The 17497-nt window shown below is 36.4% G+C and overlaps 1 protein-coding gene across 1 annotated transcript in view; it reads right to left on the minus strand.

Annotated features, from left to right (window-relative positions):
• Nucleotides 3776-17497, minus strand: part of MEOX2 (mesenchyme homeobox 2) — a 55141-nt gene continuing 41419 nt past the window's right edge. Inside the window, exon 3 of the mRNA XM_021388390.1 lies at nt 3776-5057. Within this exon, the coding sequence (XP_021244065.1) occupies nt 4833-5057 (225 nt within the window). The 3' untranslated portion in view covers nt 3776-4832. The remainder of the gene's footprint in view (nt 5058-17497) is intronic.

A 17497-nucleotide genomic window follows, 5' to 3' on the forward strand; every position in this document is an offset into this window, starting at 1 on the left:
TCTACATAAAAGCACCTAAAAATAAAGGAACTATGATTTTTCCCAACTATGATTATTATTTAATGAGCTCTTCATTCACAGCTCATCTTGGGTTGATACAAAGCAAGTTTACTGCTTGGATAATTTTTTTTCAACTGAATGCAAGCAGTATATCACCAAAGTTCCACAGATAGGAGTTGTGACAGTTCAGAAGCCAAGAAAAGGACAACAAAAGTTAATAAATCTTCAAGCACAACTTGGGAAGAAGTAATAAAAAACTGTGAAATCAGAAACCTCTAATACATTTGCAGTTTATACAAATGACTGTGATAACGTCTTATTATACCATATTGAATAATAAGACTAACTTAAGAAAACTTAAATAACATGGAAATCGATTCACACACTGCACCATTCAGCTGTAAATGATGTCAAAAAACTATGGGATTTAAATGAAAATGTATAGAAATACATAAAAGCAAATGAGCTCTAGTAAATTCTTATTAATATGAGGTAATAGTGTACATCATCAGTGAACCCCTGTGCCAGTTATTACAGGCTATCAGTTACATTGCCTTTTTTGAATGAATATAGACATCAGGTTATGTACAGAATTCTCCCTTTCAATCCACACACACTCCATGATATTAAATTACAGTACATCATTGGTTAAACATTGCTCTAAAATTTCTTGAATCTTGTAGATGATCTTAAATACTGCATGTACCCTATTAAATACAGGCTCACCCAAGAGACTTAAACTGACTGAAGCCAGGAAATTCTAAACAAAGGCTCAGCTGACTTTTTGTCCCGAACTTACCTCATAGCAACTAAGAGTGCATGTCCTAATGCTATTTTATTTTCTTTTATTTGTACAAATAACATTATTGCAGCACTCAGAGTCTTCATTTAAGAAAGTAGGAAACTTAAACTACCTTCAAATCTGGCATTTGGTGGAAAGACATAGGTATAAAGCCTCTCCTTAGGTTCCGTTTTTTGCTAATTTTGATCCAGTGACAAGAAGTTTAGAAAAGATACATTTTTTAACAAAAACCCCAAACTGCTTTGAATGAGTAATTAAGTCCAGTTCGTTTGCAATGGTATTACTTTAACCACACCTCTTGAACAACCATTGCCAAAATAAATCTGAAAACAATGAAGTCTCAGTAAACAAGACAAAATAAAAAGACAACAGCCATAACGGAAGAGAAGGAAACCCTGCAAATACTCCAGTCTTGTACCCCAGAGACAGTAGAAAGAAATGCATTCCAATCATCTTTCATGTTGAAAATTAAACTGTTGGAGATCACTCCCTTTTTATAGTCAGTTAGATTTTCTGTGTATTCACATTCCATCTGTGGTTCAGTGATACGCTGACAGTAGACCATCAAAGAAAGATGATCTCTGGGCAGATGAAATATGGTATTAGTCCCCAAAAGTAGGATTCATCAATGATAAGACATAGAAATGATCAGCCTCTATTTAATAACAGGAACTAATGAAAATAAGTATACCAAATTAAGTTTCATCAAACTTCATTCTACCAAGTGCCTGCACAGCCTTGGCAAATAACAATATCAGAGGTTGACTGTGCCCATCTGTCAAATGGTATGAGCCATACTGTATGGCTGGATTGATGAAAGAACCCTCTATTAGTCTGCAGGCAGATAAAAGCTATTGAGTGTACAACAAAACTTCAAGTTATAGTTCAAAAGCCTTCAAAGTTGTTTTCAGGAACAAAATTATGCTAAAACTTTGATACAGTGTCATAATATGCTGATTCTATAAGCTAATTTTGAGTAATTGGTGTGTTCAGAAGCCACCATAACACTGTCTGCACTGATGAGTCTTGAGTAGACCCACTCACCCAAAAAACAGTGTTAAAGAGCAGACGGTTCTCTGCTGCTGCGCACAGCTTGAACATGAGCTAGCTGAAATCTGGAAGAGGCATGTCTGGATTTCTGTGGGGCTGTACTTGTAAGTAAATTCCTTCAAGATCATGGTAGGAAGCTCACTGTGCTTAGAACTTGTAGCTTCAACTTCTGCCAGCGGGGGATCTCTGCACCATATTTCACTTCGCAGTGGTATACCCACAAGACATTTGTTTAAAGTCAACAGAAGTCTTCAAATAATCTGAGATGTTGCTACATCCAGTTAGCGTCTTATGGCCACATTCAAAGTCTTAACTGCTTTTAAAACATGGAAGATAACCAATTTTGTTAGTCTTCCCCCACAGTCACACCCCAATGTAAAGTTACATAACTTGGTGCTTTGTTTAAAGATTCATTTAAATAAAATAACACAAATTCTCCTAGCACTTTACATCCATTTGCACGTTTCTCTCCCCTCTCCTTGTCCTTTATATCTCTACAGATCCAGCTAAGCAAGGAAAATGAAAAAGACTACCCTCAAATGGAAAATATTCTACCTTGTAATGAGATTATTACAGCTCACGTTTGCCATCATCATGCATATTGTCTGCCTCCCCACTGCAAGCATCACAATCAAATCACACAATAATGCATCACTCCAAATGCCTTGGGCTAGGAAGACATCACTGGTACATTTCAAGTAAGGTAAATAAGCTATTTCGATTTGTTCTGTAAAGTGTAGTCTCAAACCTTGTAGAATCCTCTTCAAGTTCAGTCTTAAAAGTGTATGGAAGGCAGCAATCAATTCTGTAAGCCTAAAAAGGCATTTTGGCAATGATGGTATTTGAAAGATAACAATATTCTTTTATCTCTTATGTTGCAAAATGGGTCACATAAAATTTGACTACATCTTTGTTTTCATAAGAAGGTAGTATTTGAAAATTCAAGGTGGTTTGTTCTAAATATTAAAATTTAGGTGTATTTCCTTTGGCAGGGAGCAACCTTAGCCAAGAATAAAAAGTTTTAGTCTCGGTCACTTTTTATTTCCTATTTTGATAATCACCACCACTTCTCAAAAAACCTTCCTATCTAGTCATCAAATGAAAAATATCAAGTATTTGCAAGTTGTTGGATTACTTCTCTATCCTCCTCACACACTTAGCGATTTTGTATGAAAAAGGCATTTGAAAAAGAACTGAGAAACAAATAGCAAAACCCCTTAACTGCTGGAATCAATAAAGTGCTCTGAAATCTTTAAAGAAATGAATTACCCATTGCTTGGATATTTTAAATTAAAATGACCATGACAACAATTAACGTGCAAGAAAGATCAAACCTACAGTGGAAAGGATTGGGAAAACAGACTCAGATCTCTTGATTGCATTTAATTTTTATGATGCCCTACTACTCCACATGGCAGAGCTTCAGTGAATGCTCTCAAGGACATGCACATTTCCTGCTTGCTCTTTCTTTCACTCTATTGCAGAACCTAGTATAATTCATCTCTTACGTTTTTCGTAGGTATTTTAGTATCTTTCTCCTGAACAACACTATCAAATAAAGGCATTATGACATAAACGTGCATCTCTTTCCTGATATTTATTCATTTTAATCCATTTCAACAAGGTCCAACAAACTAACCCTTTATATTCGCTCTAGATCTGGAAAAATGGTTGAACAGACTCTTGTTGTTTTTGGCCGAAGACATCATTAGCTGCTAGATGCCTTTTTCCTGCTGAAGGAAAGAGTTTCCCAAATGGATCAAGGTGGAAAGTTTATCCAAGATTAAAAGCCCAAATTTGAAAATGTAGCTTTGCATTGTTCACAGATGAAGTTCGAAAAGACTGAAAAGAGTCAGAGTTCTTTAGGACTTTTACAAAACAACACTTTAAGTTTCCTATGAAAACACTGTAGAGAGACCAGAATTATTTAAAAAGGATTATTTATTAAACATTTTTCTTTACAAAGTACAATCGTTTGCATTAAATTTTGAGATTTGGTGTTTGCCTGTATGTACACAAAAGCTTATAACAGAAAATGTGTCTTGATTTTACACGCGGACACAATACTGAGTTACTTTCATATTTTGATTCCTACCAACATAAGCAGTTGATAATAACTTTCAGCTTACTGCTGTTTTTTAAACTGAAGATGAAGAGACATTTCCACAGAGTCAGTATTAATCAATGTACTCAGTGATGACAAAGTAGAAGTGAATAATCCTTTCTGGGGTTTCCACTGAGCATGAAAATTTTCTGGCAGGTTACTGGACTATCCTTATGATCCTAAAACTCACTTTTTGCAGTTATAAGATAAGAAGAATTGAGGAGCTAGGTAAGTTTAATAATACCCTATTAGCAGCAGTTGATAGTAAATGCAACATAACGTTTGTTTTGTCTGTCATACAAGGACGTGTCCTAGCAGACACTTTCTCTACTTGAACAAAAGTATCTGCATGTATTGTATGTCTTTGGCGAAACAAAACAAAAATAGAGAGACAAAAAGCCATTTATTGTCAGGAGTGACTATTGCCATCAGCTAATATGAATGCATTGCTAAAATTAGTGAAGACAGGAAAATGCTGTAAGGTAAATATATACAGAGTTAAAATACATTTCTTATCCACTAGATAGTGATTTTGTGGCACTGTGGTTTTCAGAATATAATGTCTGTTGAGAGCAATGTAATTTTCAGTGCAAGCTAAAGCAAAAATACCTGCCCGCTGTCATAAACATGACAAACAAATCTGGAATGTTCAAAGTAAGTTCATCTTCCACTTCTCCACTCTTGAGGCACCTTTAAGACATGGCACTTACTGTAAACCATCTAAAAAATCAAGAAAAGCAGACACAATAAGCCTGAATCTTCCGTAACAACTTTAAAAATCACTGCCAGAGTCACTTGCATACGTAAACGATGCCTGTGTAAGGCTTGCCAGCAAAGCATCTTTCCTGAGAACGGAGCTGGGACACTCTCTGTGTATCATAAGTGTGCGTGCTCAGAGCTGTGATCGCTGTCGTGGCTGTCGTCATTCGCTAGTGAGTCCCCCGTGTGCTGGAGACCAGCTGCCCCAATGCCAGAGAGCTCGGAGGGGAGCAGCGTGCCTTTTTTCACATTCACCAGTTCCTTCTCCCGGGCTGCTGCCCCTTGCTGCCCTCCTTTTACCCGCTTCCACTTCATCCGTCTGTTCTGGAACCAAACTTTTACCTTTGTGGAAAAAAGAAAAAACAAGAAAATAGAGATGGAGTCACTGAGGGTTGATAACCATCTTCCTAGCTGTAGCATAGCTCTTTTTGGTTAAAAGTGCAGTGAGGGCTCCCTAAGCAGCAAGAGATCAAGTCTGGGATGGGATGAGAGCCCTGGGGAGGTGAGGATAATGACTGCAGGGGAAGTAAAATAGTTACAGCAAGAAGGCTGTGGGCCCAGCTGCAATATGCATCACTGCTGTCATGCCCTCAATGCAAAGACCTCAGAGCCCTTTAGAAAACAGTGGGAATTTAACATGCTCTTGAAAAATGTATTAATACAATTCCACAGATAAAGAAACAGCGACACAACAGAACCCACAAGGGACTGGACAGAAGAACCCAGCTGTTGGGTAGCCCAGTGTGGGGTCCACAGTGCTGCTTATAGTGCGTTTCTAATTACATTTTAAAGGAAGCTAATTACTTTGGAGAGGAACTTCCACTGAAAAATTTTCAGTGCTTTCAGCCTGTTTGTTTCTGTCAACTGGTAGGTTTGGAGTGGAGCACTGTAAAAGCTCTTTTCCTTTTAATTTGCTGAAGTGCCTGAAAGAGCATTTCTTACAGTCAAAACTTATGACTTCCCTGTCTATGTTACAAATGCATTTACATGAACCTAGTTGATTAATCCTTTACTCTATTTTTCACACAAATAAACACTCACAAAGGCAGACAGCAAAGCAGTTATAAATCGGAAACAAAATCAGCAAATAATCAACTATTTCAGATGATAATGGAAAATAAATTAATCGAATGAAAGATTAAAAATATATCTGTACATTTGAAGTCACATAAAACCCCAAGATTTTACTCCAGCTGAAACTCATTTCCCCTCCTCCCGTTCTCTGTATAGAAATATATGGAGAAAAAAAAAAAAAGTAAAGCTAAATTATTTGCACAGTTCTAAAGTACCAGCTCTGCAAACCACAAGAACTCTTTTTCAATAGCCAGAAGAAAAAAATAAAAAGGATGTGCATAGCATCTGTCAAATATATTCCACCAGATTAAAGGCTGATTTCAAATCAGCTTATAATACTGTCACTGAAAACATTACTTGTGATTGAAGGGAAGATTGCTGGATTTGATCCGTTTAGAGCTAATGTTACTAAAAAATCTGATACATGTGTGTCTATGCGACACATAATATGAGGGTTCCACAGAAAAATAAACAATATCTGCAACATTTCCCTTGGAAAAAATGCAAGGAGGCTTGCAATGCCGGTGTATTCTCTGCTGTGCTTAGCAGGATGTGTTTCAGAGTTTTAAAAGAAACAGCAAGGAACAGTCACAGCAGGACGTATTGTACAACGTGAGTAATAGAGCCACAATAACGCTGTTTTTCTGAATGTGTCTTATACATCCAGGAAACACTGTGGTGTTTAACCTTTAATACCACTTTGAATTTTATATTAAAACTTTACTGCAACTGAATCGATAGATGGCATCATGATTTGTATGTACATGTGTGGGAAGGGAGAAAGGCATAGCTATTTTTTTTATACTCTGTGTTCCAGTTAAAGCCAATGTGAGCTGTTAAAGCTAGTCACTTGGGAAAGAGCAAAATGATTCCAGGTTAGTTAAAAGCCTCAAAGCCCAAAACATGCTTTATTTTAGTCAGCTCACCAGAAGCAAAGCATCTGGTATGTACAGTGAAATGAGTGTAAAAGGAAAGGTATTCGTTGCTGGTTGCTGTGATACTAGGAATTATCATACTTGGATCACATATCAGACATGTCCAAGCAAATAGTCTTCAAAAGGTTACCACATTAGCACAGCACTTAGGGCAATGTGGGGGAAGTTAAGATGTCAGTTTGTTTATTTTGGGTCTTTTTTTTTTCTTTTTTTTTTTTTAAGACAATGAAGTTTCTCTTGCAAAAGCCATGACTACAATGGTGGAGGGAAGTATAGTAAATGCAACCACAGGCACAGTCCAAACACCCAAAATCAATAGGCTTTGGGTTCAGCCTGGTACAATAGAATATTCTCATCCTTCTTCTGAAATAACACCCCATAAAATTTTGTTTCGTAAAAAGAAATAACAGCATTAGAGAGAAGTTTTAAAAATCTAAGTAATTCTCAGAATGTCTTTATGTCCTTGAACAAAAACAAAATAGTAGTGTATACAAAGAGTGGCTTCAAGAAAAACAGAAGAAAAGACATAAAGCTGTTAGAGTCCAAAGGAGGGCTATAAAGGTGGTGAAGGGTCTAGAGGGCAAGATGTATGAGGAGCAGCTGAGGTCCCTAGTTCAGCCCAGAGCAGAGTAGCTCAGCTACTCTGGGAGGCCTCATGGCGGCTGCAGCTCCTCATAGGGAGCGGAAGGGCAGTGCTGAGAGCTCAGCGTGAGCTCTGTGACAGCAACAGGGCCAGAAGAAATGGCGTGGAGCTGTGTCAAGGGAGGGACAGGTGCTGGCTAGGGAAAGGTTATGCACCAGAAGGTGATGGGCACTGGGACATGCTCCCCAGGGCAGTGGTCACAGCCCAAAGCTTCATGGGTTTAAGAAGCATTTGGACAACAATCTTAGAGATACTGTTTGAATTTTGTGTAGTGCTGTGTGGAGCCAGGGGATGAACTCAGTGATTCTTGTGGGTCCCTTCCAACTTCGGATATTCTATGATTCAACAGTAATATCAGAAGTAAGTGGCACCAGCTTCTAGATAATGAGCAGAAGAAGTCAGTCTGGGGAGTTCATCTCAATTCCGATCACCTGCCTAACCAGGTGATAATTCAAAAAAGAAAGAAAAAGTTAAAAAAAAAGTTTTTTGTTGTTAATGATTTCAAACAACTCACATCTGATTTAGTTAAAGAATATCAAATAAGAAATTTCATTATTCGGCATGCCAAATATTATTTATTATAAATAATATAATATGATGCAGTATTATATAATTTATATATATTATAAAAATTTCAGTGAAATTTGTTATTAAAAATAGTGTGAGATTATTTTTACATCATGTGCTGTGTTAATGGACTGGGGTACTCTCACATAAGGAAATACTTTAGGTATTCTCTCTCTCTCTCTCTCTCTAGATATATATATATATACTTATTTCCTTCATTTTAAAATACTGAAATCCACTTTTAACCCAATTCAAAGTACACTAATATCAGAGGGAGTGTTTCCTTCAAGTTCAATGAACTCTATATGAGGCCTCTAATGGTCAAGTGCTAATAATATGTGACAAGTCCTTCACTTGTTATTTCCTCTGAAGATCAAATTCAGATATAGGAATTCTGAACTTCCTTTGGAGCTGAAAAGCCAGTTATAGCAGGTGTAGTAGTTACTGATACATGATCCATCCATATTTTTGTAATAGGAAGGAGGTGAAGCAAACTATGTGAAGTGCTTCAGAGTATCGTTTGTTTGAATTCATGGAAAACTGCCTTTCAGTTGCACAGATTATTTGAAAATTATAAAACATGCATCAGAACAGAACACTATGAGAAATAATGTGAGAGGGGAGGGAAGAGAGGAGAATATAAATGAAAAAAATCAGAATGAGAAAAAAAAAAGTGGGCTTAAAGACGTGAATTTGAAAACCTTGTAATTTTTTTCTCATTGAAAGAAGTAGTTTGTCCCATTGCCAACTTGAGCTAAAACTATGACAAAAATTGACAGTGTATCATAGAATCATAGAATGGCCTGGGTTGAAAAGGACCTCAAAGATCATTGAGTTTCAACCCCCTGCTGAGAGCAGGGCTGCCAACCACTAGACCAGGCTGCCCAGAGCCATGTCCAGCCTGGCCTTGAATGTCTCCAGGGATGGGGTATCCACAACCTCCCTGAGCAACTTGTTCCTGCACTTAACCACCCTCTGCGTGAAAAACTTCCTCCTAATATCTAACCTAAATCTCCCTTGTCTCAGTTTAAAACCATTCCCCCTTGTCCTGTCGCTATCCATCCTCATAAACAATTGTTCCCCCTCCTGTTTATATGCTCCCCAATGTAGGAGTCCTTTTGCACTGCTTTAGTTAGCTTCAGCAGGAGCCAACTGTGCTTACCACCTCCCAGAATCAGGATCTGATTGCCTATTATTTATTAAAATGCACTCCCTCTTCTCCACCCTCTGACTCGCATAGCATAACTATATAGAACAAGCATATGTATATATGGAAAACAAAGGAAGTGGAGGGAAATGAATGATATTAAAGATGATGGTAGCATTAACAGCTGTTTCTACATCAGCGCTTATGAGCCAGTCTATTGAGTACATCTGCTTACTGGCACGAAAGCACAGCCTCTTTTCCCTTAGTCAACAAGTTGTTTAGCATCTGCATCTCCACATCTGATGATTAGGCTGTTACTTAAGATTTGAGTAAATGATATCACATTGCGGGTCTCCTGATGTACAAGAGAAATGTTTTTGCTGTGACCAATTTACTTCAAGGAGTGCTCTGGAGGAATCACAGAACAAGATTCAAAACAAGGGGGTTGATACTGTTAGTCTACAGTACTAAAGTTATCAGTATCTACTTAGATGTAAAAGTCCTTAGTAAGCTTAGGAACCACACTGTTCTGTCTTTTACATATACCTTCAGTACAACTTCATTTTGTGGACATCAACACATAATTTTGGTTCCAAACAAACATATGACCTAAACTGCTCATTTAATAATCCTTCTTCAGTGGAGCCCTTCAGTCACATAAAAGTTAAGAATAGTTAACTTATACCATGCGCTATAGAATGTAGATATTTCCTTTTGACAAAGGATTTTAGCATTAAGATAAACAGGTATTTTCTGCAATTATTATTCCTGAATAAAGACATTCGTGTATGAAAAATGTGTGACTGAATTCAAAATGTGCAACTACAATAGTTAGACTTCTTTTCTTCTTTCAGGAAAATAGATATTTCTCTTTCAAAAAGCTCTTTTCTGAAATCTTATCTAAAATTAAGTTTTCTATTCCAGAGTTTACTGGCATGAATCCCATACAAGATTGAAACCTAAGGCTTCAACACCTCACAAACCTTAAGTATGAGAAACAAGAGGGCTGTGCCACTTGAGACTGTTGTTTTAAGAGATGCATATTTTTAAGTATGAGCCTTTGAGGTCAGTATCCCAAATTCCATTTGCTTTATTATGTCTAAACAATGTGTCAGGAACAACAAATCACTAAGCCTTTTAAGCATTCTGTCCCAGGTCAGCTACTGTCTTTTTTCTTTTATTGTTATTTTTTTAAGTCTATCAATTGAATTTTTTTGAATGCAGGTAAAAGTATGGACAACAAAAAATAATCCTGATCGTTCAAAATTAAAAAGGAAAAAAAGGTTTACTTCTTGATTTTCTTTGGCTTTGAAAATGTTCCTGTTATTTTTAGATAGTACATTTATCTTGCCAGATTTTAAAGAAAGTCACATTCCTGGACTTTACAGAAATCACTGGTGTTATACAGCTGAAACTTACCTTCTTCACATACACAGAGATAGCATTTTCATAATAATTTATTCAAAACACTTATAAAAGCAAATAGGAATGGAAAAAACTGGCATGTTTCTTTTCCTCATCTATGAAAAAAAAAAAAAGGGTTAGCATCAGAGAATCAGAGAATGGTTTGAGCTGGAATGGACCCTCAGAAATCATCTAGTTCAACCCTGTGCCATGGGCAGGGAGACCTTCCACTGGATCAGGTTGCAAGAATCAAAACTATTAACTTTAAATTATTTTTACAATTGAAATTATCAATTTAAAATATCTTCAGAAATAAAGATAACATGAGATTTTAAATAGTCTGACACATGGGTAGTTTTATTCAATGTTCTTCCTTGTATGATTTAACAGTATTCACATTTTCAATTAAAAACACTCTCAGAATTTTAAAATATATTTTAAACTTAAAACCAATTTAAATAAATATGTCTGGGTATTAAATGTCTTCTTAGTTATTACAAAATTGTATCAAAATATATCAGTTGGAGAAAATTAACTTTTATAAATTAATGAGTGGTACCAAAACCTTCTGATTAAAATTGCTTTAGTCACCTTCTCAATGATGTAACATAATCTACTCAGTGTTACATTACAGAACTTTGCACCAAATACTCACAAGTACTTTGCAGCAGCTGTTGAGAAAAAGGGGAGTTTGGCAGGTGCACAAAGGACAGCTGGAACTTTTGGCACCCAGGAAGGTGTAGGAGGGAGTTCTGGATTTTCATTACATAAAAGTCAGTTGAGGTTTGGTTACTGCTTAGGTGACACATTCTCCTTTTTACCTCCCACATTTAGACAGGGATGGAATAGACATTATATTTCAGAAGAGAGCAGCAATAAAAGTATTTTGTTCTACTTTCTGAAGTCTTTGACAGCAGTCAATTACCTTCCTCTACTCCCTCCAAAGAAATTCCAGCTTCACCAGTGCTCTTCAAAATTACTTTCACAATCAGACTGAATCAGTTAACCTGCTCTTTTCAAAGCCCTTTTGCACTAGGTTTCAGGGCTAACACACTTTAAACAGAACAGGACACAATGCATTTCAGGTTTTCCTCCTACTGACTTGCTAAGGGAGTATTTTTGACAAAATTAGTCTCTCTCCTTTGTCCAAAGGCAAAGACAGGCAACGTGTGAGGGTTACTCCTAGAACTCCCATCTACCTTACACTCCTGTAACATATCTTTTGAGGGATCTGCCTTTATTAAATTCCTTAGAATATATATATATTAAAATCTACAAAAGAAACACATGGTGGAAAACTAACTTGTGAGGAACATCTCTTTGAGACAAACTTTGCCTTTTCTTTGCATAAACACCTACTTACATGAATGAAATGTAGAGCTTCTATTTCTTAAAAAAAGAAATAACTTGTATAGCTGCCCTCATTTTGCATGAGTCAGCTGAGGTTGTGAAAGTTAAAAAGTACTGGGTCATAAGACTGGCTTTTGGTTGAGTATGGCAATGTTTTTCTACTACTTTATGATGAGGACAGTTAAATGTCAAGAAGCTGACACAGCAGAAAGTAACCTACTGGCCCATGTCAGCCCTACGGATTCCGTGGCATAGAAGTCATCACCCTTGTCCAGGAAAGAAGCACCACCACTTCCATTTATTTTAACCAGTTCTAAAGTTGCCCTGCAAAGTAAGCCAATCTTAAGCCTTTTGCTGGCAAACTAGCTCAAAATCAACATCCGATTTTAAAGTTAGTAAGCCTCAAGGAGCTGCAGCTATGTTCAGCAGGGCCTCCCTGAGAAGGAGCAAGTGAAATCAGAAAGAGATTCTACATTTAAAAACGGTAAAAATGGTTCATTTGTACCTTCCCAATACCATTTGTTCTAACTGATTTATTTATTTTCTTCACGTAACCATAAATCAGAAACTTGAAAAGCTCCTATCTCCTTTAAGGGGTGACAAAAGAAGCCAAATCTTCGTTAGGCATGTGTTTAGGAAAGGGTGGGGGTAGGGAATAGCAGGGCCTTACTATGTTTGTAAAAGTAGCCATCTGAGGTGCTGATACTTATATCTATTATCACATACACTGCATTATGTAACTTATCACAATCATATGTTTCTCCCCACCCAGAACTCCAAGGGGTTTCTCTGCAAGTGTAAAGTCCATTCACAAGTAACAGCTTGATGCACTTGGATCTTTGTGCATGGAGTTGCTTGTTTGAATTCAGTCAATATTGCAAAAGTAAACACACTATTTGAAGTTTTGCCACGTACATTCTTTCTCTTGCAAATCAAAATTATGCACTAGTTATAATTAAGTTTGCTAGTAGCATTCTTTCCTAAGAGAATGAATTGAGTTAGCACAGTGACTCTTACTGCTGGTATTTATATTGCTCAAGACAAACATAAAAGTATTATAGAGTTTTATTTTATTAACGGTGTTACTTCAAATAAACAATCCAAGGGATTTCAAGCCACGCAGGCTCATTATTATAGCGTGTATAGAGAGTGTTTAGCACATGGAAGCTTGGAATGAGCAGCTGCCTTTCAGAGAAGACATGACAGCACAATCAATCAGACAGATATGGTCAACCATGTCATGTCAGTTTATGATCTCTCTGGTGGAGCCCTTCTCTTTGCATTGACTCTTACCTTATCAGTCAAGTTCAGTACGTAAAAAATGCTGTGATTAAATTCCCCTGAGCTCAGTGATGGTGAAAAGGATTTTAATCAAGTCACTTGTGATCCAGGGCTGAGGTACCATCTGTATGGGAGAAACCTTTCTCATGGAAAACTTCTTTTAGTATTTTTAAAACCAAAACAATTCAATGTTCCAGCATGTGTTATGGCCTCATTGCCCAAGGTACTATATCAACATTGCCTAAAAGTATTTAAATTATAATGTTGCCTGCTTCTTTTGCTGATGGAAAGGAGCATTTAAAAAGTTCTTGCTTTGTCACTGTCCATGTTGGTACTACATATATGAAAGCCAAAAACAAATGCAAAAGTACTCTTCATTTTGACAAAAATGTATCCCTTCTCAATGCACAGTCAAAGGTTTCAGGCATTTTATAAATGACTGGTGGCTTCTGGGTAGATATTGGAAATTAAATTTAAGGAGAAATAAACCTCGTTGCCATCAGCAGAATTTAATCTGACTAGGTGGGATTTTCCGTTTATGTTGGCAAACAGAAGCATTACGTATTTTGACTGTTTATTCCGGTAACCTTATCTAGCCTGCAGAACTGTAACATTGCTCTTTTGATTAGCTCTATGCAAAAAGATCTTGTGAGGTGGAAAGATCTCCTACTCTTTCTATATTTGGCAAGATCAACTCCATAAAAATGTCCATTTAACCACGCCTCTGATACCCCACTGCAGCTGCTTCCTCTCCTCATCCCACAGTGAGATATTAAAAAGCCAGAATAAAACCTTCTCCAAGTTTATCTGGATGTACAAAAAAGCCAAGAATGCGCTTGTCAAGGTTACAAATATCTAGGGAGCTAAGATATTTTCTAGTCTAACTGGCTCTTCAAAATATAATAGAGGCCTGCCAGCTGAAAATTATTAACTGCTGACTGAGCAGGGACTGTGAGTGCACTCCATAAGACATGGAGCAGGAATTATATGTACCTATACTTCTGGAATCCTTACAACACCATAATAGAGCCATCCTACCACCAGATGTGCTTATAATGCTCTCAAAGTACATTCTTAATATCTAGGCATTTGGGGTACTTATTTCATTTCTTTCTTCTGCCTTGTAACTCAGGTTTCCTTTTTAGGGAGTGATAGGATTAATTCCTTCTCCTGATCCATATGCTGTGTGTTTTTTTTCATTATTACTTTTGTGAGATGGCCTTCAATGAGTCGTTTATGTTTGAATTGATTTTGTAAGTTGTATCAAAATTCAAATGGAGACTTACTTTGATGGCTGTAGAAAATTGTAATACCCTTACATAGTTTTTAATATAGTCAGACGTGTTTTTTCTACAGCTTGCTTAAATGCCATAAAGGTAATTATGAAGTGTTAGTTGGTCAGTGCCTCTTTTAAGCTGCAATGTATGGTTGAAATTACTACTATAGTCAAGAGGAAGATAAAGCTTTCTTGAGATAATAGACTCCATGATTTATCCCACATCTTGGGAAATAACTGAAAGTTGTAACCCAACAATATTTTCCTCAGATTATTTTCTACTCTTCTTCCCTCTACATAATGTGGTGCCCACCATGAAAGAAGGAAGGAAAGAAAAAAAAACGAGAGAGAGGAAAGCAAGAAAGAGAGAGAAGAAAGCAAGGAAGAGATAGAAAAGAAAGCAAGAAAGAGAGAGAGAAGAAAGCGGGAAAGAGAGAAAAGAAAGTGAGAAAGAGAGAAGAAAGCAAGGAAAAAATGAGAAGAAAGCATGCAAGAAAGAGAAAAAAATAGAAAAAGAAAGAACTCTAAAAATCAAATATGCTAAATAATTAATTCCATCGGGAGTTAGGTTAGGTCTGTAATCTAGTTTCTGAGGGGATACTTTAGTTCATATGATATTCACTGCTGTTTCTTGTCATTAGCTGAAACAAATTTCAATTTTCTTTGTGCAAATTCAGTGTTTCGGGAGCTTGTATCATAAATAGTTATACAGTCTGTGATTAAACAGAGGTTATAACTACTTGCATGTTCAAAGATTTCAAACAAAGGAACTACTGCCAACCAGGTACCATTTTTTATATTGCAGCCCTTGTGGTAATACAGGATATGGAAACTACTTCAGAAATATCATTTCTCTAAAAAGACTGCATCACTGGAGAGAGTGATCTGGGGAACCTCACCACTGTATTCTTATTTAGTAATAATGATTTTAGAGAAAGGAATGTTTTCTTTCATATGTTTAAAATAGGTATCAAATCTGACCTCCTCAGCTGGAACAGCTTGTAAAAGAAAGGAATAACAGCAGCATGTAAACAAATGGGTGCAATTATCCCACTCAAGAATAATCATTCATTCTGCTAATGATGAAAAGACAGGTCCTGAATATGAGTTCAGTTTCTTCACTGAAAAAGAAATAAAAATTAGTCTCACAGCAGATGCTTCCTAGAGTTTTTTTCTGGTCATTCTTTAAATCACTGAAGTACTACTGTGAAACAGGTATGCAAGAAGATTCAAGACTTTCGATTTACTACTTTCAGCTTTTGAAGTCTACCATACACCATGGAAAGCCACTCCCAGTTCCTTGACTATTTTTCCATCAAAGCAAAATATTTGATTTCAAAAAAAGACATTTCTAACTGATAGCATTAGAAATGACACCATTACCTGACTCAGTATGATCTAGAATCCAAAACTATGCCTAGATTTTCCTTTCAATTTTCCTTTTGTTTTGGATTAACATTATAGATTTTAACCTATACTTTTTTTTTTCCTCTCATACGACCTTATTTTGTCAAGATATTGAACTGAATTCTATGAGGATGAATATCTTTTCTTCTAAGTGAGAGTGGCTTTAAAAGGGAAGACAGAAAGGAAAGCAAGGAAACATGAAGGAAGGAAGGGAGGTATCTCTAGCAGCTCAGTTATCACTCTGTGACAATCTGGGGAAGCATAGAAGAATTAGATTAGATAATTAGGTAGACTAATTATAATTCTATAGAAATTATCACAATTACCAGGATAATGCATAGAATTGTCATCATGTGACAACCAGCAGACAAATTCTCTGCACTTGCCTTGCATAGGATGCCTTTTCTCCTCCAGAGACACTATTCAATATTGATCCTTTACAGTATTTTAAATGCTTTTAATTGATCTACTTCGTGATCAATCCAATCTTTAAAAATAAAAAAATTGTTACCTTATTTTTAAAGAAAAAAAAATTATCAGGGACAATAGTTAAATTCCAGGTCAAATTCACCACTTTTGAAAATGGGAATATGTTTTCTGAAGTCAGCAGACTACTTTCCATAAAATTGCACAGCAGATAGTTTTAAAATTTTGCTGTTGCTGCTCAGTTTTACACAGGCTTTAACTTGTTACTGAGAGGTGTGGAAGATAATCTAATTGTCTATGCTTACCTTAGTCAGGGAGATTGAAAAAGAAAAAGGCAGAAAGTTATCAGTTGTTTGATACAAAATTGTATGCTTTATAAACAGACATATTTCAATAAAGGAAAATGACTCAGTGGAACCTAGTAACATCTTCATCTCAAACAAGAAAGTGTTGGCTTTTGCTTGCCAAGCTGGAAGGGAAAAGATTTCTCTAGAAACCTTCAAAGAAAATGGTGTTTCACTCACATGTGTGAGTGAATGAGTGTTCATGTATAGAAAAAGACAGATTCTAATTGAGATGTCTACTTATAGAAGATGTTAATGAAGCTCAAAGCAACTGATTTAATAATTTCTCATATACAGTGTTCATGGTATTATTCTTATCACCAACCACGGTCAGTGCAAATATTTGCACATACTGTATTTCTCCAAATATTTTTCAAACGTTATTATTGTAACGATAGGGTGATCTGATGACTGTACACACTCATATAGTTATCTCTACTCAGCGTTATTTTAATACTGTCTCTTGAATATATATCATCTTACTGACTGTATCTAATGCAATCTCTCAGTCTACCACTGATTCCTGAAGAAAGAATGACTGCTTATGGGTGTGCAAAATGCTTTCAACTTCAGTGATAAAACAGTAGGTAACATTTCATCAGATTTGATGTTCTTAGGTCCGTTATTCTAAATGCCTTTAATAAAACACATCTTTGAAATGCATATGTTGGTTCAATTACTATTTGAAAGGTAACTTGACCACCCATTTAGCATGTTGGGATGAGATCCTGAAACACTTCTGTACGTATTTAACATGAATATTTCCATTAGAAATCAATGTGACAACACGCACAATGAAACTTGAGCATGTGCAGAAGTGTTTCCTGGACCAGAGCTCGGTGAGCAGGAAACCAATAACAGTGATAAGAAATTCCATCATCTCTGCTTTCACAGCATTGGGTAAGATAAAGTGGTTAAAAATGCCTGT

Source organism: Numida meleagris, chromosome 2 (genome assembly GCF_002078875.1).
Source record: "Numida meleagris isolate 19003 breed g44 Domestic line chromosome 2, NumMel1.0, whole genome shotgun sequence".
Classification (NCBI taxonomy): domain Eukaryota; kingdom Metazoa; phylum Chordata; class Aves; order Galliformes; family Numididae; genus Numida; species Numida meleagris.